The following is a 20,070-nucleotide window of genomic DNA, read 5'->3' as shown; positions in this document are numbered from 1 at the left end:
AGGTGAGTGAGAGGATGGGTTAAATAGGTGATGAGGATTAAGGACTGCACTCGTAGTGAGCACCGGGTGTTGTATGGAATCATGGAATCACTGTATTGTATACCTGAAACTACTATTACACTGTATGTTAACTAACTGGAATTAAAAACTTAAGAGGCAGCTGGGTGGCTCAGTTGGTTAAGCATCTGACTGCAGCTCAGGTCATGATTTCACGGCCCATGGGTTCAAGCCCTGCATCGGGCTCTGTGCTGACAGCTCAGAGCCTGGAGCCTGCTTCAGATTCCGTGTCTCCCTCTCTCTCTGCCCCTCCCCCACTCATGCTCTGTCTCTCTGTGTCTCTCGAAAATGAATAATGTTAAAAATTTTTAAATAAAAGTAAAAATAAAATAAAAACTTTAAAAAAGGGAAAAAATATTACATAGCCAACAGAAGATTTATATCCAGAACATATAAAGAACTCCTATAAATCAATAATAATAATAAAAAAAGTCAACCCAATAAAAAATGGACAGAAAGGGGCATCAGGAAACTTTTTTGGGATGACAACACTGTTCTACATATTAAAAAAAAATTTTTTTGTTAATGTTTATTTATTTTTGAGAGAGAGAGAGAGAGAAACAGAATGTGAGCAGGGGAGGGGCAGAGAGAGAGGGAGACACAGAATCGGAAGCAGGCTCCAGGCTCTGAGCTGTCAGCACAGAATCCGATGTAGGGCTCAAACTCATGAGCCATGAGATCATGACCTGAGCTGAAGCTGGACGCTTAACCGACTGAGCCACCCACATGCCCCAATATATCTTTAAAAAAAAAAAGCCCTTTTTTTTTTTTTAACGTTTTATTTATTTTTGAGACAGAGAGAGACAGAGCATGAACAGGGGAGGGGCAGAGAGAGAGGGAGACACAGAATCTGAAACAGGCTCCAGGCTCTGAGCCGTCAGCACAGAGCCTGACACGGGGCTCGAACTCACGGACCACAAGATCGTGACCTGAGCCGAAGTCGGCCACTTAACCGACTGAGCCACCCAGGCGCCCCAAAAAAAAGCCTTTTTATTTATTTTGAGAGAGAAAGGGATCACAAGTGGGAGCGGGGCAGAGAGAGAGAGAGAGAGAGAGAGAGAGAGAGAGAGAGAGAGAGAATCCCAAGCAGGTTCTGCACTGTCAGTGTAGAGCCCGATGTAGGGCTCTAACTCATGAACCACAAGATCATGACCTGAGCCAAAGTTTGATGCTTAACCAACTGAGCCACCCAGACACACCTGTTCTATATCTTGACTGTAGTGATAATTACACAGATTTGTAAAAATTCATCTATGTATACAATTAAAATGAGTCAATCTTATTTTATGTGAATTACACCTCAAATGTCACTTTTTCAAGAAAGCCTTCTCTGACCATGAGAATAGTCAGGCTTCATTATCTGCTCCCATAGTCCTAGGTGCCCTTCCTTCATAGCATTCACTACAACTGTCATTTAATATGTTTGTGGGGGCACCTGTATTGTCTCAGTCGGTTAAGCGTCTGACTTTGGCTCAGGTCATGATCACAGTTAGTGAGTTTGAGCCCTGCATCTGGCTCTCTGCTGTCAGCGCTGAACCTGATTCAGATCCTCTGTCTCTCACTCTCTCTGCCCTTTCCCTGCTTGCACTCTCTTTCAAAAAATAAATAAAAACACTTACAAAATAAATTAAAAAAATAAAATGTCTGTGCAATTACTTAACGTCTGATTATTGCATCATATGTTAAGTTCTGTAGGGACTGGGTCCATGATTATACTTGTGTATCACTGTAGCCCCCAATCATCTAGTATCAAACAAAGGTACTCAAGAATATTTACTAAATGAAAAAGTTACTTTGAAATACAAGCAGCATTTCAAATTCGATTAGGGACCAATATTTTTGTGGTAACTTTCATAATGATTTTTATTGTCAACACTGCTTAATTCTCTACATTCCTCATCTCCATTTGGAAGCCTATCAGATATTTCAAACCTGAAATCTACAACACCGAATCCCTGGTATCTCCACTACAACCGCTCACCCAAATCCCTTTACCCAGGAGTCTCAGTTGATTGCAATTCCCTCATTCCAGTTGCTCTGCTGAAAACCATGGAGTCATCCCTTAGACCTCTCTTATTCTCATCCTCTGCCCCCCACATTCGATTTTTAGATATCCTTTAGACTCTACCTCTAAAATACACCTACAATTTTACCATTTCTACCACCTCCCCCTCTGTTACCACCCTGGTACGAGCCACCATCACAACTCTCATGTTGATTACTGCAACAGCCTCCTAACTGGATGCCATGTTTTGATCCATGCTCCTCTATCATAAATTTTCCACACAGGAAACAGAATGAACTTATTAAAACATGGCTGTTCACTCTTCTGCTCAAAATCCTCTAAGAGCTTCCAATTTCAAGGAAAAAAACTAAAGTCCTTACAACAGTTTACAAGATAGGATTTGTCCATACAACTTCCTCACCTTTTCCTGTCCTAGCCATAAGCTTCATGTTGTTCCTTGAACAAGCCAGGCCGAGTTTCACTTCAGGACCTTTCCACTGTTTGTTTTCCTGCCTAAAACATTCTTTGTCAAATCTTTGCTCAAATGTCACTTTCTCAATGCGGTCCTCCTGACCACTCTGCCTCATACTGCAAATTCCATCCTCCACCTCCAGCATTCCTAATGCATCTCTCCCTGCCCTGTGTTTTCCTTTTCCATAGTTCTTATTATCTTCTAATAAGCTATATGATTTAATCATTTATTATGCCTGCCTTGCTTGCTAGAATGTAAAACTCAAGAAAATGGGAGTATTTGTCTATTTTGTTAACTGATGTTTCAAAAAATACCTAACTATTGCTTGACACATAGTAGCCACTTAATATCTAGTAAATAAATGAACTCTCAAACTTAAATTATTTATTATAGAATTAAAAACAATTCTGACTATAAATAATGTTCTATGTTTCTTTAAAATATAAACATATCACTGTAAAATATAATTTTTAGTTTAATAATCCTTCATCTATGTAACTATCATTTGTATAACTGTCATTAGTATGGTTCCCCACAAGGAGGCAGTAAAATGACACACAGGAATAGGAGATCTAAAAATAATTATTAAGCAAAACAGGAAACATATGTATAAAATACTGCCAAAAGCTGATTGATGACCAATACATATACAAATGAAAGAGTTGGACTGGTCAACCAAGAATGGATCCAAAACCCTCATCAGTATTATATTTGCCTCACTTCCTAGTCCTATGTAAGTCTCACCAAAAATGAGCTCTAAACATAACTGAAACAGTTCACAAAGATCTCCCTGATTCCTCATTCATTCCCATAAGAAATGTCAGCATGCCATCATGGATAGCCTTGAACTGATGCAGGCTTTTAAACTTATTAAATGATTTCCTCAATTTAATAATCTTATCATATTGTCATGTTATCTTGTCCTTCAAGTAAGAGAGCTAATACAGAATTTAGACCCACTATAAAATCTGACCAGGTGAACTTTCATAACTAATAATGTCTTCCACTGATTTTCATAGCATGATGATTCTCCAAACTTCCTAAGGAGTTAAACCCCAGAATGACTCACTCACTAACAATATACTCCCCAGTTAGTAACAGGGTCCCCAGAAATTCAACCTTTATTTTATGAAACAGCAAACACCTCCACCATAACAAATAGAACATTAGACTATCTCCACTATGAAAAACTAAGCCCATCTAACCTTAATGAGGTTAATTACTAAACAGTCCAGAATCTTAGAGAGTAATTTCCTTCTTCCCAGACCAGAATTCTCTACAATATACTTCAAAAAACAACTAATCCACTCCCAAAACATGGAAGGATAGGACTCTAAGCCTTTCCTAAGGTTGTAATAATACCATCCGTTAAGAAACAAGAGTGTATGTATTTGTTTAATCTTGAATTTATTATTTTTACATTTATACCAATCTGGATAAATTACAAAACTAATGTGTAATCACTAAGAAACCATGCAAATAAGAAACATTGCTAAAAATTGATATGCATACTTCCAGAAACTTATTAAAAATTCATATATATGTATTTTCAGTTTTTACAAGTAGAATTACACTATTCTCTGATTTCTTTCATTCTTCTTTAGGAATTATTCTTGATCAACATACAATTCAATCTCCGTCAAGAGGGACGAATTCTGGCACAAAAACAGACACATAGACCAATGGAATAGAATAGAAACCCCAGAACTAGACCCACAAACGTATGGCCAACTCATCTTTGACAAAGCAGGAAAGAACATCCAATGGAAAAAAGACAGTCTCTTTAACAAATGGTGCTGGGAGAACTTGACAGCAACATGCAGAAGGTTGAAAGTAGACCACTTTCTCACACCACTCACAAAAATAAACTCAAAATGGATAAAGGACCTGAATGTGAGACAGGAAACCATCAAAACCCTAGAGGAGAAAGCAGGAAAAGACCTCTCTGACCTCAGCCGTAGCAATCTCTTACTCGACACATCCCCAAAGGCAAGGGAATTAAAAGCAAAAGTGAATTACTGGGACCTTATGAAGATAAAAAACTTCTGCACAGCAAAGGAAACAACCAACAAAACTAAAAGGCAACCAACGGAATGGGAAAAGATATTTGCAAATGACATATCGGACAAAGGGCTAGTATCCAAAATCTATAAAGAGCTCACCAAACTCCACACCCGAAAAACAAATAACCCAGTGAAGAAATGGGCAGAAAACATGAATAGACACTTCTCTAAAGAAGACATCCGGATGGCCAACAGACACATGAAAAGATGTTCAACGTCGCTCCTTATCAGGGAAATACAAATCAAAACCACACTCAGATATCACCTCACGCCAGTCAGACTGGCCAAAATGAACAAATCAGGAGACTATAGATGCTGGAGAGGATGTGGAGAAACGGGAACCCTCTTGCACTGTTGGTGGGAATGCAAATTGGTGCAGCCGCTCTGGAAAGCAGTGTGGAGGTTCCTCAGAAAATTAAAAATAGACCTACTCTATGACCCAGCAATAGCACTGGTAGGAATTTACCCAAGGGATACAGGAGTACTGATGCATAGGGGCACCTGTACCCCAATGTTTATAGCAGCACTCTCAACAATAGCCAAATTATGGAAAGAGCCTGAATGTCCATCAACTGATGAATGGATAAAGAAATTGTGGTTTATATACACAATGGAATACTACGTGGCAATGAGAAAGAATGAAATATGGCCTTTTGTAGCAACGTGGATGGAACTGGAGAGTGTGATGCTAAGTGAAATAAGCCATACAGAGAAAGACAGATACCATATGGTTTCACTCTTATGTGGATCCTGAGAAACTTAACAGAAACCCATGGGGGAGGGGAAGAAAAAAAAAAAAAAAAAGAGGTTAGAGTGGGAGAGAACCAAAGCATAAGAGACTGTTAAAAACTGAGAACAAACTGAGGGTTGATGGGGGTGGGAGGGAGGGGAGGGTGGGTGATGGGTATTGAGGAGGGCACCTTTTGGGATGAGCACTGGGTGTTGTATGGAAACCAAATTGACAATAAATTTCACATATTAAAAAAAATAAATAAATAACAAGAGAGTAAAAAAATACTTCATATTTATTGCTGCTATGTCCATGACCCAAATTTTCAAAACAGTAATTTGGTTTGTATTTGTAATAAAAGATTCTTCCCAGAAAAAAAAAAAAAAAGAGGGACGAATTCAACTATATAAGCCATATATATACACACATATATATACACACATATATATACACACACACATATACATATATACACATATACATATATATACACATATACATATATACACATAAATTTTTTATATTTTATTTTAATTTTTATTTTATTTTACATTTTATGTGTATGTATACATATATATATATATATATATATGTATCACACATATACATATATATATATATATACACACACACACACATTTATTTTTTTTTTGAAAGAGAGAGACAGCACAAGTGACCGAGGGGCAGAAAGAGCAAAAGAGAGACAGAAAATCCCAGGAGGGGCAGAGAAAGAGAGAGAGGGAAGCAGGGCTCACCCAAAGCAGGATTCATACTCCCCCGAAGCAGGGCATGAGCTCACCTGATGTGGGACTTGAACTCACGAACTATGAGATCATGACCCGAGCTGAAGTCAGATGCTTAACAACTGAGCCACACAGGTACCCCATAAGCTATATTTTTACCTACTCCCAATACTGACACTAGCTCCCTAGTTTGTTTTTATTTTGCCAGTATAAACAATGTTTAAATTAAGAGCCCTGTACAAATACTTTTCTGTACTTATTCCATGTAAATAAGAGTGAATTACTTAATTTCCAACATTTAGGTTCTTTTCTTAATTATATGGCAAAGAAATGTTTCTCCTTAGAGAAGTGAGCTAGATACATTGTTTTCAATTATGATGAAGAGACAATCTTTAAGTTCCTTACTTAGTACATACGGAAGCCACTTTTACTGATTTAACAATACAGTTCTGCCAAAAAAAATGTATTTATGCACATATACACACAAATATTTATATTCCTCACAGCAAGATATAGCCAATTGCTATACATATCTGGACTCAACTAGACAGTGCTTGAATTTCATATATACTATCCAGCAGAGAGTTAACATGATTTTTGCTAAGATTCTGAAATGACAGGATAGGCAATAATATTGGCAAAATACTCCCTATACTAATCCAGAGAACATGCTTCCATAATTCAGTTCTCCACAAAATACAGGGTCACCTCCTTTGTGAAACGTTTCCTAACACTCAACAGCAAAACTTATCACTTCTACTATGGAAAATGTACCTTAAATGTCCAGTACTTTTTTTTTTTTAAATGTCCAGTACTTCTAAAATAACATATATTACACTGTAGTATTACCATCGGTTGAGAGTTGTCTTTAATTTCATTTACAGAACTTTTTGGCACATAAAAGATTTTAAATATTTTTAAAAGGATGAAATTAAATATCTTCTTTATAGTTTCCTCCTTTGTTTTTATGCTCAATGAAGTCTTCCCCACCTCAAAATCAGATATATAATTGACGTCTTTATACTAAATCTCATACAAATACAAAATTAAAAAGACATTTCACTTGTGGTCGTGCTTGTTTTTAATACTAAAATGTTTTAATTAGACGCTTCTTATTGTGCAGCACCATATTATGCACAAGAGGAAGACTTGGAAACTAGCTGTAGCAGGTGAGTAAATCACAGATGACCACAACATTTCTGAGTAAAAGAACTCAGTGTTTATGCTACTCACTTGAGATAGGAAGTATAAAAATTCAAGCTTGTGGGCTTTTTTTCTTTTTGCAGCAGGAAACAACAGAGGGTGAGCTGAGGGAAATGGAGTCTTGCCCACACTGTGTTGGGAGACCTGTGGAATATCCAAATGGATAGGTCTACTGGAAGATGTATTCATTTTTCCCACTCAGGCAAGAAGATACATATTTGGAAGTCATCGATGTATACATGGAACCTAAAGTCAGGAATGTAAGAAACCAGAAGTATGGATGAAATCTTCCCAAAAGAGTATATATGGTAAAGAGATGTTCAAGAACAGAATGTCAACATTTGATGGGAATGTTAAAGAAGCTGAATAGCTAGAAAGGTAAAATAAAAAAAAAAACTATCACAAAGTCAAACAACAAAAGTTTCAAAAGAGAAAAAAGTCAGTATCATAATGACTAAACACACATTATGTTTATCAAACAGTCAAAAATAAAAATTCTTCAAATGATGTCAATATTTAAGAAAGTTCTTTCCATACTTCTAAATAAGAATTTAAACACTTTCACTATTTTTTTTAAGTTTATTTTGAGAGACAGAGAGAGGAGGGGCAGAGAGAGAGGGAGAGAAACAATCCCAGGAACTCACGAACCGGAGCCGAAACCAAGAGTTGGACACTTAACCGACTGAGCCACCCAGGTGCCCCGTAAACACTTTCATTTTTAAAAAATGTAACTAAAAAAATAAAACAGTGTGCTATGGCAAGGTTCTACATGCATAGAAAAAAGGAAAAGCATGTGTTTATATCGACTTTTCTTTGCATAAAAAGGTGTAAGATAGAGATGAGAGTAGAATTTTGTATGACTTTTTGTAGTTTTTGATGTTCTAACCACATCAAAGTATCACCTATGCTAAAAGTTAAAGTAAAATTTACACATGATGTACACTCTGCTCACATGTAAGATGTTCCACAGCTCTGACCACACGTTCCTTCACTTCGGGTGGGTCAAACCTGTAAGCAATGAATTCTGGAATACCGAATTTCAGCCAATGAATTACCATAGCACACAGATGCTCTGCCAGCACAGTCACCGCATCTGAAGACTCTGTGTGACCACTTTTCCTGAAGCATGTGGAATGAAAGGTTCAGCAAAGTGCTGCCTGAGGGCTGCTGAGAACATTGAGTGTGCCTCACCAAAAAAAAAGGCAACTTAGGAAATACGAAATGTAAGACGACTGTACTTACTCTAAATCAATTTTCATTAATAGTCCAGACTTTTATTCTTTGTACAGAATACCTGACAAACAAAAGGTATCTTTAAAAAGCTTAATATTCAAGAAGTACATCTAGTTAAATTAGGAATTTTAAAAAACTTAATACTCATAATGAATTCACTGAAAAGCAAGATAAGTAATTCCTAACAGCCTTCAACCTTCTTTTAAAATTAACAGACATGCTGATATACTCAATCTCAGTGAATGTCAAGGCAGGTCAAGTCTCCACTCTCTCCCTTACCCTTCATATGTATTGAGTGATTGAATCCTGCCAGTCTTACTTCAAATACTCCTGAATCTGACTTTTCTTCCAATTTATACTTTCTAGCTGTGTACTACCTTCATCTTCATCATCACTATTTCCTGTGTAGCTCCCTCCATGTTGGACACCATGAATTGTTTTATTTAATCCTCACAACAACATTATAGAATAAGGATTATCTTCCTCATATCGCAAAAATGGTTCGTGGTCTACAACATCAAATGAAGTTGCCAGTACAGGAATAGGAATGTTTTCCTAAATTTTGTATATCCCCAGAATGTCACTGGATACTTCATTTAAAAAGCATGGAAATATAAGGTCTTCAATTCTTACATGCACAGTAGAATCACCTAAGAAGCTTTTAAAATATGCAGCCAAGGCAGAGAAACACAAGACTATGATTGTCCAGGTTCTTTCCATCTCTAAAACTTTCAATACTGCAGAAATATTTCCAAACTGTATGCCTTAAAATGAACTACAATAAAAAGATTCTTGTCTCCCCCAGGTTTTTCCCCAATAAAAATTAACAAAAACTTTCCTTGATTTAAAGTTTTCTCTCATAAGTCTTTCCTAAAACTGATGGTGCCCACCACTTCATATGTACTAAAACCGGCAGACGACAAAAATAAGTGAACGATAACTAACATTAGGCTAATAGTTAAAAATGCAATTTCTTCGAAGTACATTTGAGAAGGAAAGCAAAGACTTACACATAGCACATATGTGTACATAGCACAGTCATATTTTCTACTGACAAAATGTTCCTGGTCCACATGATGAAAATAATTATGTCAATGGTTTATGCTATTTCAGAAAGTAAAAACCAACATGAGAACTAATATTCAAATGATGCCTCCAAGGTTTACCAAGGTAAATAAGGCCCCTCATATACTAAAGAAGCCAGAGTAGTGTATATTCTCAATTATGTCAGCTTTTTATAAATATTCAGTCTCTTTCCACCCCACGTCTGCTGTCTGGTTACGTTGCTTGTATGTATGTCTGCCTACAGAATCTATTCTCCCATTTCTGACTTGCTGCTTCCCAGCTATGGGCTTAAAATTAAAGATACAAACTTATTAAAATATGTATAAGGTTAAGAATAAATAGCTTCTGTTACAAACTTATAATGCTTTTGTCATAAGAAAAGAATACAGGGGTGCCTGGGTGGCTCAGTCGGTTAAGTGTCTGACTTCACTCATGTCATCATCTTGTGGTTTGTGAGTTCGAGCCCCGTGTCGGGCTCTGTGCTGACAGCTCGGAGCCTGGAACCTGCTTCAGATTCTGTGTCTCCTTTTCTCTCTGCCCCTCCCCCACTTGTGCTCTGTCTCTATCAAAAACAAATAAATGTAAAAAAAATTTTAAAGAAAAGAATACATAGGGCCCAACAAAAAGTAAAATACCTAAGTCATAGTGCACTGGCTTTATAATTTATATTTCTCCTTGTAAATCTTTTTACATTTATTTCTGGTTTTTGAATTCCTGACTTTCTTTCAAACAGATGTTTGCTAGATGGAGACTAGTCCTAGATACATGACTAGTACTATAAATACATAATTCTTCTTTTGGGGGGACATAAAAAACCTGAAAGTTGAACCTATATATAATTATAAGCACATTTCCAATTCCAACAACTAGTTAATGAAGTAAAGTGAAAAACTCCATTCTGGAAAACTTTTTTACCCCAAAACATACAGCTTTTTTTCTGAGTCAAAATTTCTCAGACTAGTATTCTCCCTTTTGTCAGACTGGTTGTATTCATTATTTTTCTATTATTCTGGTTTTCCCAAATTTACCTTACTTCCTATTTCACCTCCAATCCAATTACTTACCTTTTAGCTGATTTTTTCCCTCTCTCTAGCCCCACTTTTCTTTACTACCTCAAGTCTCTCTTATTAATACCTCCTACTATGAGAATATATTTATTTCTATTTTTTCAAAAACTCCTCCTCCTTTGTTAACTCAACTTCTCAAGCAATTTGACTTTCAAAATACTTGAATTTTTTATGAAAATTTGACCATGTATTTTAAATTAAACTTTGACCAATATTAGGAGGCAAAAATTTTATTTCAAAATATACAAATGATAGCATTTCTTTTTATTTTTTTTAAGTATTTTTTTAATTTTTGTTTTAATGTTTATTTATGTTTGAGAGAGAGAGAGACAGAGCGTGAACAGGGGAGGAGCAAACAGATAGAGAGACACAGAATCAGAAGCAGACTGCAGGCTCTGAGCTGTCAGCACAGAGCCCAACACGGGGCTCGAACTCACAAACTGCGAGATCATGACCTGAGCTGAAGTCAGACACTTAACTGACTGAGCCACCCAGGCGCCCCTACAAATGGTAGTATTTCCATGTGTTAGTAAAAGAGGATATAAAATGGTGACTCCATATTAAAGGAGTGAAATAATGGTAGATGGTTAGGAATGAAATGTGTCTCTTTCCTTTGTGATGGTTCCTAACCAGGTGGTGTCAAATAACATAATATTGTCCCTGAACACAATGGTAATGATTTTTATTGTCCTATTTAATCTATAAGGAAAAATGAAAATTCTATAAAAAAACAAACGCAAAAATGCACTTAAGAGTTTATAACTTAACAGGTGACAACAGAACAGTAAATTCTAAGAGATTTTGTTGTACCATAATGCATTTCTATGGTAAGCTCACTTTTACCACATTGGCATCTCAAGAATCAAAGAGTTTCCTCAAGAAGGGCAAAAGATGAGTGACTGAATCTCAAGATACATGATCTGACCAAATATTTTTATGTTTTATTTTTATAGTAGCTAGAGAGTATATGGGACATATCCAAGAGGCTGTAATGTTTAAGACTTTAAGACATTTCCACATTTTATGGAGACAATATTTCAAATCAAGACAAACTGACAAAATCCACAGTTTGCACTGGATCGTAAGTTGCAAAAAGAATTGCAATTGGTGGGTAGAAGGGAAGTAGAAGGGATACAGAAACAGCAGAGGACATTTTGCAAACTACCACTTCCCAACCACCCACAAGATTCTAGTAAGACTATCTAAAGGGAAATGTCCCCCCTTCCACCCTCAATACCCTGAAACTTGAATCCCTGCCATAATTGTTGTCAGTGATGAGAACATGTTGAGAATCTGTCCTATCTTCAGATGTGCTAGAACAGGGAAACAAGGTTAAGAATTACTTAATTAGGGGCGCCTGGGTGGCTCAGTCGGTTGAGCGTCCGACTTCGGCTCAGGTCACGATCTCACGGTTCATGAGTTCGAGCCCCGCGTCGGGCTCTGGGCTGATGGCTCAGAGCCTGGAGCCTGCTTCCGATTCTGTGTCTCCCTCTCTCTCTGCCCCTCCCCCATTCATGCTCTGTCTCTCTCTGTCTCAAAAATAAACATTAAAAAAAAAAAAAATTAGAAAAAAAAAAGAATGACTTAATTACAGGTCACCATGATGATGATAAGCTAAATTCTTAACCTGCCACTTTAACCAATCATTTAGTCCCTAAACTATAAGCAGACCCAGTCACATAACATTTTTTAAAAATTAATACCTAATTATAAGAATAATGCTAGACCAAAAAAAAAAACAACATGAAAATGATCACTGCATTCATTTCCATAACAACACAAGAAAATAATCAAGACATCGCAGGTTATAAAATTCAGATTCAAGCTCTGTGAAGACCTGGGCGAATCCTACACTGATACACAAACAAGAGCAAACGCAAGATTTTATTTCCATTCCATCCTAGTAGCAACAAGACATGGTACCATAATGCCCAAACTGCTTTCAGTAAGGCCTGTGTTCAAATCCCATGCTACCGTTTACCAACTATGAGTCCCTTGGCATGTTAATTAACCTATCTGAGACTGTTTCCTCAGCTGTAGAATGGGACTAATATCCAAAAGCCTTCTGAAGATGAAATAAAAGTTCTGAAGGACTCAATGCATAGTAGTCATTCTGCAAGTGTCTGTTCTCTCTCCAAACAGTTATATTTGAGTAGCCATAAAAGTAACTAATATTCTATTAGTTATTCTATGGACAGCAAAACAGAATACAATTCTAATACTTAAAGGACTTATCTAAGGTAATGATAACTAGGACATTCAAACAACTCCACTGAGAACAATGAAAAAAAACTGGAAAGATACTTTAAAAATATGTTTGAAGATATAGAAGAGCAGACAAGGTAGTAAAAAATGATCAGGCCAAGTTCAGAAGAAGAAAGGAAATCCAGAGAAGTGGGCCCAAACTTAGGAGGGGTTCATTTGCCACAGGCACGTTCGCAATCTACAAAGCCAACTGATAATTTCCTAAAAATGATAAAAGATAGCGATTCACAGATTTCAGAAATCTCAACACACAGCAAGCAGGATAAATAAAAGAAATCCACACCTACAGATAGGACAGTAAAACTTCAGAAAACTCCAGATGAAGCAAAAAATCTTCAACATAGAGAAAATAGATTCCCTTCAAAACAGTAACACTAACAACTAAATTTCCAATACATACAAGCCAGAAAACAATAACCTGTCCTGGCAAAAACACTGTTTAAAAATGATGGGGAAATTGAAATAAAGGCATTTTCAAACAACAACAAACCTGAAGGTATTTGTCGCCAGCAAACCAGTCCAAATGAAAATACTAAAATATGTGCTTTAGGGAGGAAAAAGAGAATGATCAGAGAAAAAAGGTTGTAAATGGAGAAATAAAAAGTATGAGAAATGGTAACGATGATAACTCTAATGAATACTAACTAAAAATAAAAACAGTAGTAAGAATCACTTGTGAGTAATCATGTAGAGATTTAAAGTGCATGACAACAATGAATGAGTCATGAGGAATGAACAGAAATAAAACATCCAAGGGTCCGTGATCTGGGATGCACACTACAAGCTGTATAGTAACCACCGAAGGAATATTAAGTATATATATGTATGATTTCCAACTTAGAAGAGAAAAAAAGGAATAAAAAAAAAATAATTAGAAGACAAACAAAAAGAAAAAAAGGAATATACAACAAAGGAGACAAACAGAAAGTACACTGAATGATGATAGCTTTGAACTCAGAAACGTGAGTGATCACATTCAATATAAACGGGTGGATTTAATGTTCCAAATTAAGATTGCTAGACTGAACCATTTTTTAAAATCTACATGCCATTCATAAAACACATTATCTCTAACACAAGGGAATGGAAAGGTGAATATACTATGCAAACACTAAAGAAAACCAACTGAGCTACATGAATCTCAGATAAGCAGACATTAAGGCAAGATGCATTATTAGACATAAAGAAGAAAATTATTTCATAATGATATGTTACAAAGAACCGGAGAGCTGTAACATTTTAAAATATATATGCACTTGCTAACAATGCCTCAAAATGTTGTGTTAAACAAAAACTTGGAAGAGTTACAAAGAAAAAAGAACAATCCACAATTATACATTTTAAGCATACATCTCTCAATAACTGATAGAATAAACGAAGTATCAGAAAAGTTAAAAAAAAAAAAATATCACTAAGGCTATAGAAGATTCAAACAAGATCACCACATTTGACCCAGTAAACATATACAGGCCTCTGCATTCAGGGACAAAAGACCACACATTCTTTTTAACTACACACGGAACACTTACAAAAACTGACCATACACTGCACCATAAAACAAATCTCAAAGAATTCCAGAGAACTAAATCATACAAAATGTTACATAACCACAATGCAACAAAGCCAGAAATCATTAATAAAAAGAAAATGATAAAATGCCCATATGTCTCAAAACTAAAAAAATGTGTTTGTCAACCCATGTTTAAAGAAGAAATAACACTGGAAATTAGAAGATATTTAAACCGAATAAATATGAATATACTACATATTCACACTATTAGAGAGAAATGTATGCCCTTAAATGCATATTATTAGCATTAAAAAATGAAAACTGATGAAGTAGGCATTCACCTCAAAACTCAGAAATAAGAAAAGCAAAATACAGCAAAAGTAAAAGGAAATAAAGATCAGAAATTAATCATAATCAAAAATATACAAAAGAGCAACAGTTCACAAAATGTGGTTCTCCAGACTCTAAAAGAGTCTAAAAGGTCAAAACAATTTCCATAACAATATTTTTATGCTATGCTGATATTTACAACAATGGTGCAAAAGTAAAAAAGTGGACGTAACTGCAAGAGCCTTAGCATGAATCAAGGCACCAAACTCTACAGTAAATCACTGTATTATTGATTACCACAGACTAACAGTTAAAATAAAAAAGAAAAAGTCATTTTCACTTAAGAATGTCCTTGATGAAGAAGTAAAAAGTACTCATTTATTAAATTCTCCATGTCAGTTAAATATTCTGTGACAAAATGAAAAAATAATAAATATATCTGCTGCAAATCAAAGTAAGATAAAAGCACCCTGTCACTGAGTTGCTTGCTGATACAGGCATTTTCATGGAATACCATTTTTACTTGAAAGAAAAACTGCTGGACGTTTAAACTATAGTTATCCAGGCTTGGTATCTGGCAGACATTTGCTCAAAAATCAACACAGTGAGCCTGGAAAGCAACTGACAGCATTTGCTGCCAATGATAAACTCGACTTTTCAAGCAAGAAATGAGAACTTGGTGGGGCGCCTGAGTGGCTCAGTCAGTTAGGCGTCTGACTTCAGCTCAGGTCATGATCTCACAGCTCGTGGATTCGAGACCCGTGTCGGGCTTTGTGCTGACGGCTCAGAGCCTGGAGCCTACTTCGGATTCTGTGTCTCCCTCTCTCTGTCCCTCCCCTGCTCATGCTCGTGCTCTCTCTCTCTCTCTCTCAAAAATAAACATTTTATTTATTTTTTTTACTTTTTTTTTACATTTATTTATTTTTGAGAGACAGAGCACAAGTGGGGGAGGGGCAGAGAGAGAGGGAAACACAGAATCCGAAGCAGGCTCCAGGCTCTGAGCCATCAGCACAGAGCCCGACAAGGGGCTTGAACTCACGAACTGTGAGATCATGACCTGAGCTGAAGATGGACGCTCAACCGACTGAGCCACCCAGGCCCTCCAAAAATAAACAAACATTAAAAAAAAAATTAAAACAAAAAAAGAAATGGGAATTTGGCAAACTTGTATCTACTGTCTTCAGTTTGACAGCTTCCCAATGCTTACTTTTGATGAGACTGGTGGAGATATCAAATGTGGGTTTTGGTATCATATGTCAATATTTAGAAGTGTACATAACTCGATGCACTTACATTTTCCAAATGACCAAAGCATATTACAAAATTATGCATGATTAGAAGATACATCCAAAATGCAAAATGCAGGGCAGACCCATAACTTTAATGTACCAGAATAAGAAAATTCTATTGATATGGTTTCAGATTCCATACTGCAAACAACCTTTAGAAAAAACACTTGTTGAGATCCTCCATACTGTCAAAGAAGATTATTGTACAACAATCTGAAAAGGCTATTAAAACAGTCTTCCCTTTTCTGATTCTGTATCTGAGTGAGAGATTAAATTTTTATTTCAACCAAAACATATTACACTAGATGGAATTCAGAAATAGGTAAGAGGGGTGTCTGGGTGGCTCACTCAGTTAAGCATCAGACTCTTGATCTCGGCTCAGGTCATAATCTCACAGCTTTGTGAGTTCGAGCCCCGCATCGGGCTCTGCACTGGTGGTATGGAGCCTGCTTGGAATACTCTCTCTCCCTCTCTGCCTCTCCATAAAGAGTGCATGTGATCTCTCTCTCTCTCTCTCAAAATAAATAAACATTTAAAAAAAACTTAAAAAAAAAGTAGTGAAGAGAATACAGCTATTTTCTGTTAAGTCAAACATTTAAAAGAAATTTGCAATATTATTAAACAATGCTATTCATAGCTCACTAAATCTGTTCTAAAAGATATAGTTATTTTTCCTTTAAAGAATGTTATTTGTATTAACATGCAGTGGGTTTATTATTATTCAATTTAAATGAACTCCTAAAATTAAAAATGTTTCTGTCTTGGGGCACTTGGGTAACTCAGCAGGTTAAGCGTCCCACTCTTGATTTCAGCTCAGGTCATGATCTCATACTTTATGAGACCAAGCCCCACATCAGGCTCCCAGCTATCAGTACAAAGCCTGCTTGGGATTCTCTCTCTCTCTCCCTCTTTCTGCCCCTACTCTACTTGCTCTTTCTCACACATGCGCATGCACGCTCGCTCTCTCTCTTTCTCTCTCTCTCTCCCTCTTTCTGCCCCTACTCTACTTGCTCTTTCTCACACATGCGCATGTGCGCTCTCTCTCTCTCTCTCTCAAAATAAATAAATAAATGTTAAAAAAAAAAATTCCTGGGCTGCGCAAGTGGCTCAGTCGATTAAGCACCTGACTTTGGCTCAGCTCATAATCTAGTGTTTCATGAGTCTGAGCCCCACATCCAGCTCTGTGCTGACAGCTCGGAGCCTGGAGCCTGCTTCAGATTCTGTGTCTCCCTCTCTCTCTCTGCCCCTCCCCCGCTCACATTCTGTCTCTCTCTCAAAAATAAAATAAAACATAAAAAATTTTTTAATTTCTGTCTTAATTAAAAAACTGAGGAAAATTTACAAATATATCAACATATATAACCTATATAAAGTTCTTCAGAGTCCTCAATAATTTTTAAGTATAATGGGGTTGAGAACAAAAAAGTGATTCTTTGAAAAGACTTAAAAACAAAAAAAAAGGTAAAAACAACTGGCAAGTGTGATCAAAAACATTTTAAAAGACAAAGCATTAATAAGTTATGTTAAAAATAAAAAAGAAAATATCACCACAGACCCTGAGGATACTGGAAAGATAAGATTATTTCATGAACTTTATGCCAATAAATTTGAAACTTAGTAAATGCTAAACAGCACAATTTACCAGAATAGGCAACTCATAAAATATGGAAGTTATCAACTGTCCTATAACCAACAAAGAACTTGAGTTAGTAAACAAAAGCTTTCTCGCAAAGAAAACTGCAGATCCAGATGGTTTTTCTAAAGAATTACACCAATCATTTAAGAAACAGTAGCTCTATCATGCAAAATATCCCAGATAAGAAAAAGTAGGAAAATTCTCCAGCTCATTTTATAAAGCCAACATAACCTCAAAATAAAACCCAGACAAATGCATTATAAGAAAGGAAAATTAAAGATCAATTACACTCAAGAACAAAGACATAAAAATCTTGATCAAAATTTTAACAAACTGGATACAGCAATTTTTTTTAAGAGACCAGGACCAAACCAAACCAAACCAAAGACCATTATTACCAAGTGGGTCATGAAAAGCAGGTTAATTACAAGAAGGCAAGATTTACTACACATTAAAAAGTAAATCAATGTAATTCACCACATTAACAGATTAAAGAAGAAAAAATTTATGACCATCTCATTAGGTGCAATAAAAGTATTTAATAAAATTTAACATCCATTCAACATATAACTCAGTACAACAGAAACAGAAGGGAACTTCCTTAATCTGATGATAGGCATCTACAAAAAAACTACAGCAAACATCATACTTAATGGTCAAACAGTGAAAGCTTTCCCTTTGTGATCAGGAACAAGATAAGGATGTCCTCTATCACCACTTCTAGTCAGGAATGTAGTGGAGGTCCTAGCCAGAGAAGTAAGGCAAGAGAAAGAAATAAAAGGTGTAAGGATTGGCAAGAAAGAAACAAAACTCATTATTCACAAATATGTTCGTGAATACAGAAAACAGAAGGCATCTACAGAAAAACTGCTAGAAATAAGAACTGAACAAGACTGTGAAATTCAGCATCAATTGCATTTCCATGTAAATAGCAAATGCAGTTAGAAAACTTAAAAAACAAAGACTCTTAAAATAGCCTCAAAAAATATGAAGTGCCTAGCAGTAAGTCCAATGAGAGATATGCAAATCCTCTGCAGAGAAAATCTTAAAACTCCACTAAAAGATATTTGAAGGACAAAATAAATAAAAATACGTGCAACGATCATGATTTGAAAGCCTCAATATTGTAAAGATATAAATTCTCCCCAAATTAATTTAGAGTCAAGGTAATCTCAGTGAAAATCACAACAGGATTATGTTGGAAATGTTGATGTTTAAGCATATATGGAAATGCAAAGGACCAACAGCCAAGGTATTCTTGAAAAACACAAGGAGTAAGAAGTTTTCTAACATACATCAAGATTTATTAGACTATGACAAGTGTGACAAGATAGTGGACTTTATAAAAACAGACCAATGGGATGGAATAGAGATCCAAGACCCACACATATATGGACACCTGATATATGATATAGGTGGCATAACAAAATAGAGAAAGGTTATTTTGTTTTGTTTTTCCAATAGATAATGCTGGGACAGAGATCTATCCAAATGGAAACAAATGAAATAAAACCCATTCCTCATACCATTCACAAAAATAAATTCTACCTAGCTGGTAATCAAGTCCATAATAATAATCACATAAATTACTTCTGATTCAAAAAGAAATTTATTGATTATCTATTCCTAGTGGAATATATCTTGAGGATGAGCACCTTATTGTTAGTGGCAACCTTGGTATTGTTATACCGAAATTACTTTATATATGTAGTAGCATAAACCAAATAACTATAATAATATCATTAAGGTACCAAGATTTTTAGAATAAAACAGAAAAGATAATACATAAAATCAAAGCTAACTAAAAAACCTTTCCTGAAGGGAAATATCACTAATTCAATACTTTATTTCTTTTTCTAAAAAACGTGTTTACTAGTTCTGTCCACCAAAAATACCTAAAAACAACGAAAACCCAGTAATAATGAATGTCCCAAACATCTAAATTGTGGTCTCTAAATATCAGTTCCCATTGAAAAAGTACTGCTTGAATAAATGGCTGAGGCAGAATAGCTCTGGGGCAGAAATAGTCAGCCTGATAGCTCTCCCAACTCCTAAAAGAAAAGAAGCTATACAAGAATACCGGAATCATGTCAGAAGGACACAAGAGCCAAATGAAGAGGGGATCACTGACCAAAGATGAGATAACTTGAAGTGTCATAAAGAATGACTGCAATGGACTTAAACCCATTAAAAATATAAAAACCTGTACGTTTAGATGACAATAATAAAAAAAAAAAAATCACTGGTCACTTTCACCGATTGCCAGGCGCCAACTGGTTATTCTAAAAATTGATAAGAGGATAGAAACCAGCCTTTATCATGATTCTCATATAGGGACTATTTCAGGATAATCAAATACTTAATGAAAGGAAGTTTTTCTTTTTAAAAGAAGTACAGCTAAC

General features: G+C 35.8%; 1 protein-coding gene across 8 annotated transcripts in view; it reads right to left on the bottom strand.

The window, feature by feature from the left end:
• SS18 (SS18 subunit of BAF chromatin remodeling complex) overlaps positions 1-20,070 on the bottom strand; it is a 92,388-nt gene that overhangs the window by 59,364 nt on the left and 12,954 nt on the right. Inside the window, exons 2-3 of one of the 8 annotated variants that reach the window (XM_049620326.1) lie at positions 8,516-8,567; positions 7,304-7,519 (exon numbers count right to left, since the gene is read on the bottom strand). The exons of 5 other annotated variants lie outside the window; for them this stretch is intronic. In XM_049620326.1, coding sequence (XP_049476283.1) covers positions 7,304-7,462 — 159 coding nt within the window. In that variant the 5' untranslated portion in view covers positions 7,463-7,519; positions 8,516-8,567. 2 more of the 8 variants (XM_049620325.1, XM_049620324.1) reach the window with 2 other exon arrangements.

The sequence above is a fragment of the Panthera uncia genome (assembly GCF_023721935.1).
Source record: "Panthera uncia isolate 11264 chromosome D3 unlocalized genomic scaffold, Puncia_PCG_1.0 HiC_scaffold_8, whole genome shotgun sequence".
Lineage (NCBI taxonomy): Eukaryota > Metazoa > Chordata > Mammalia > Carnivora > Felidae > Panthera > Panthera uncia.
Note: the sequence above shows the minus strand (reverse complement) of the source record. Positions and strands in the feature narration are given on the sequence as shown.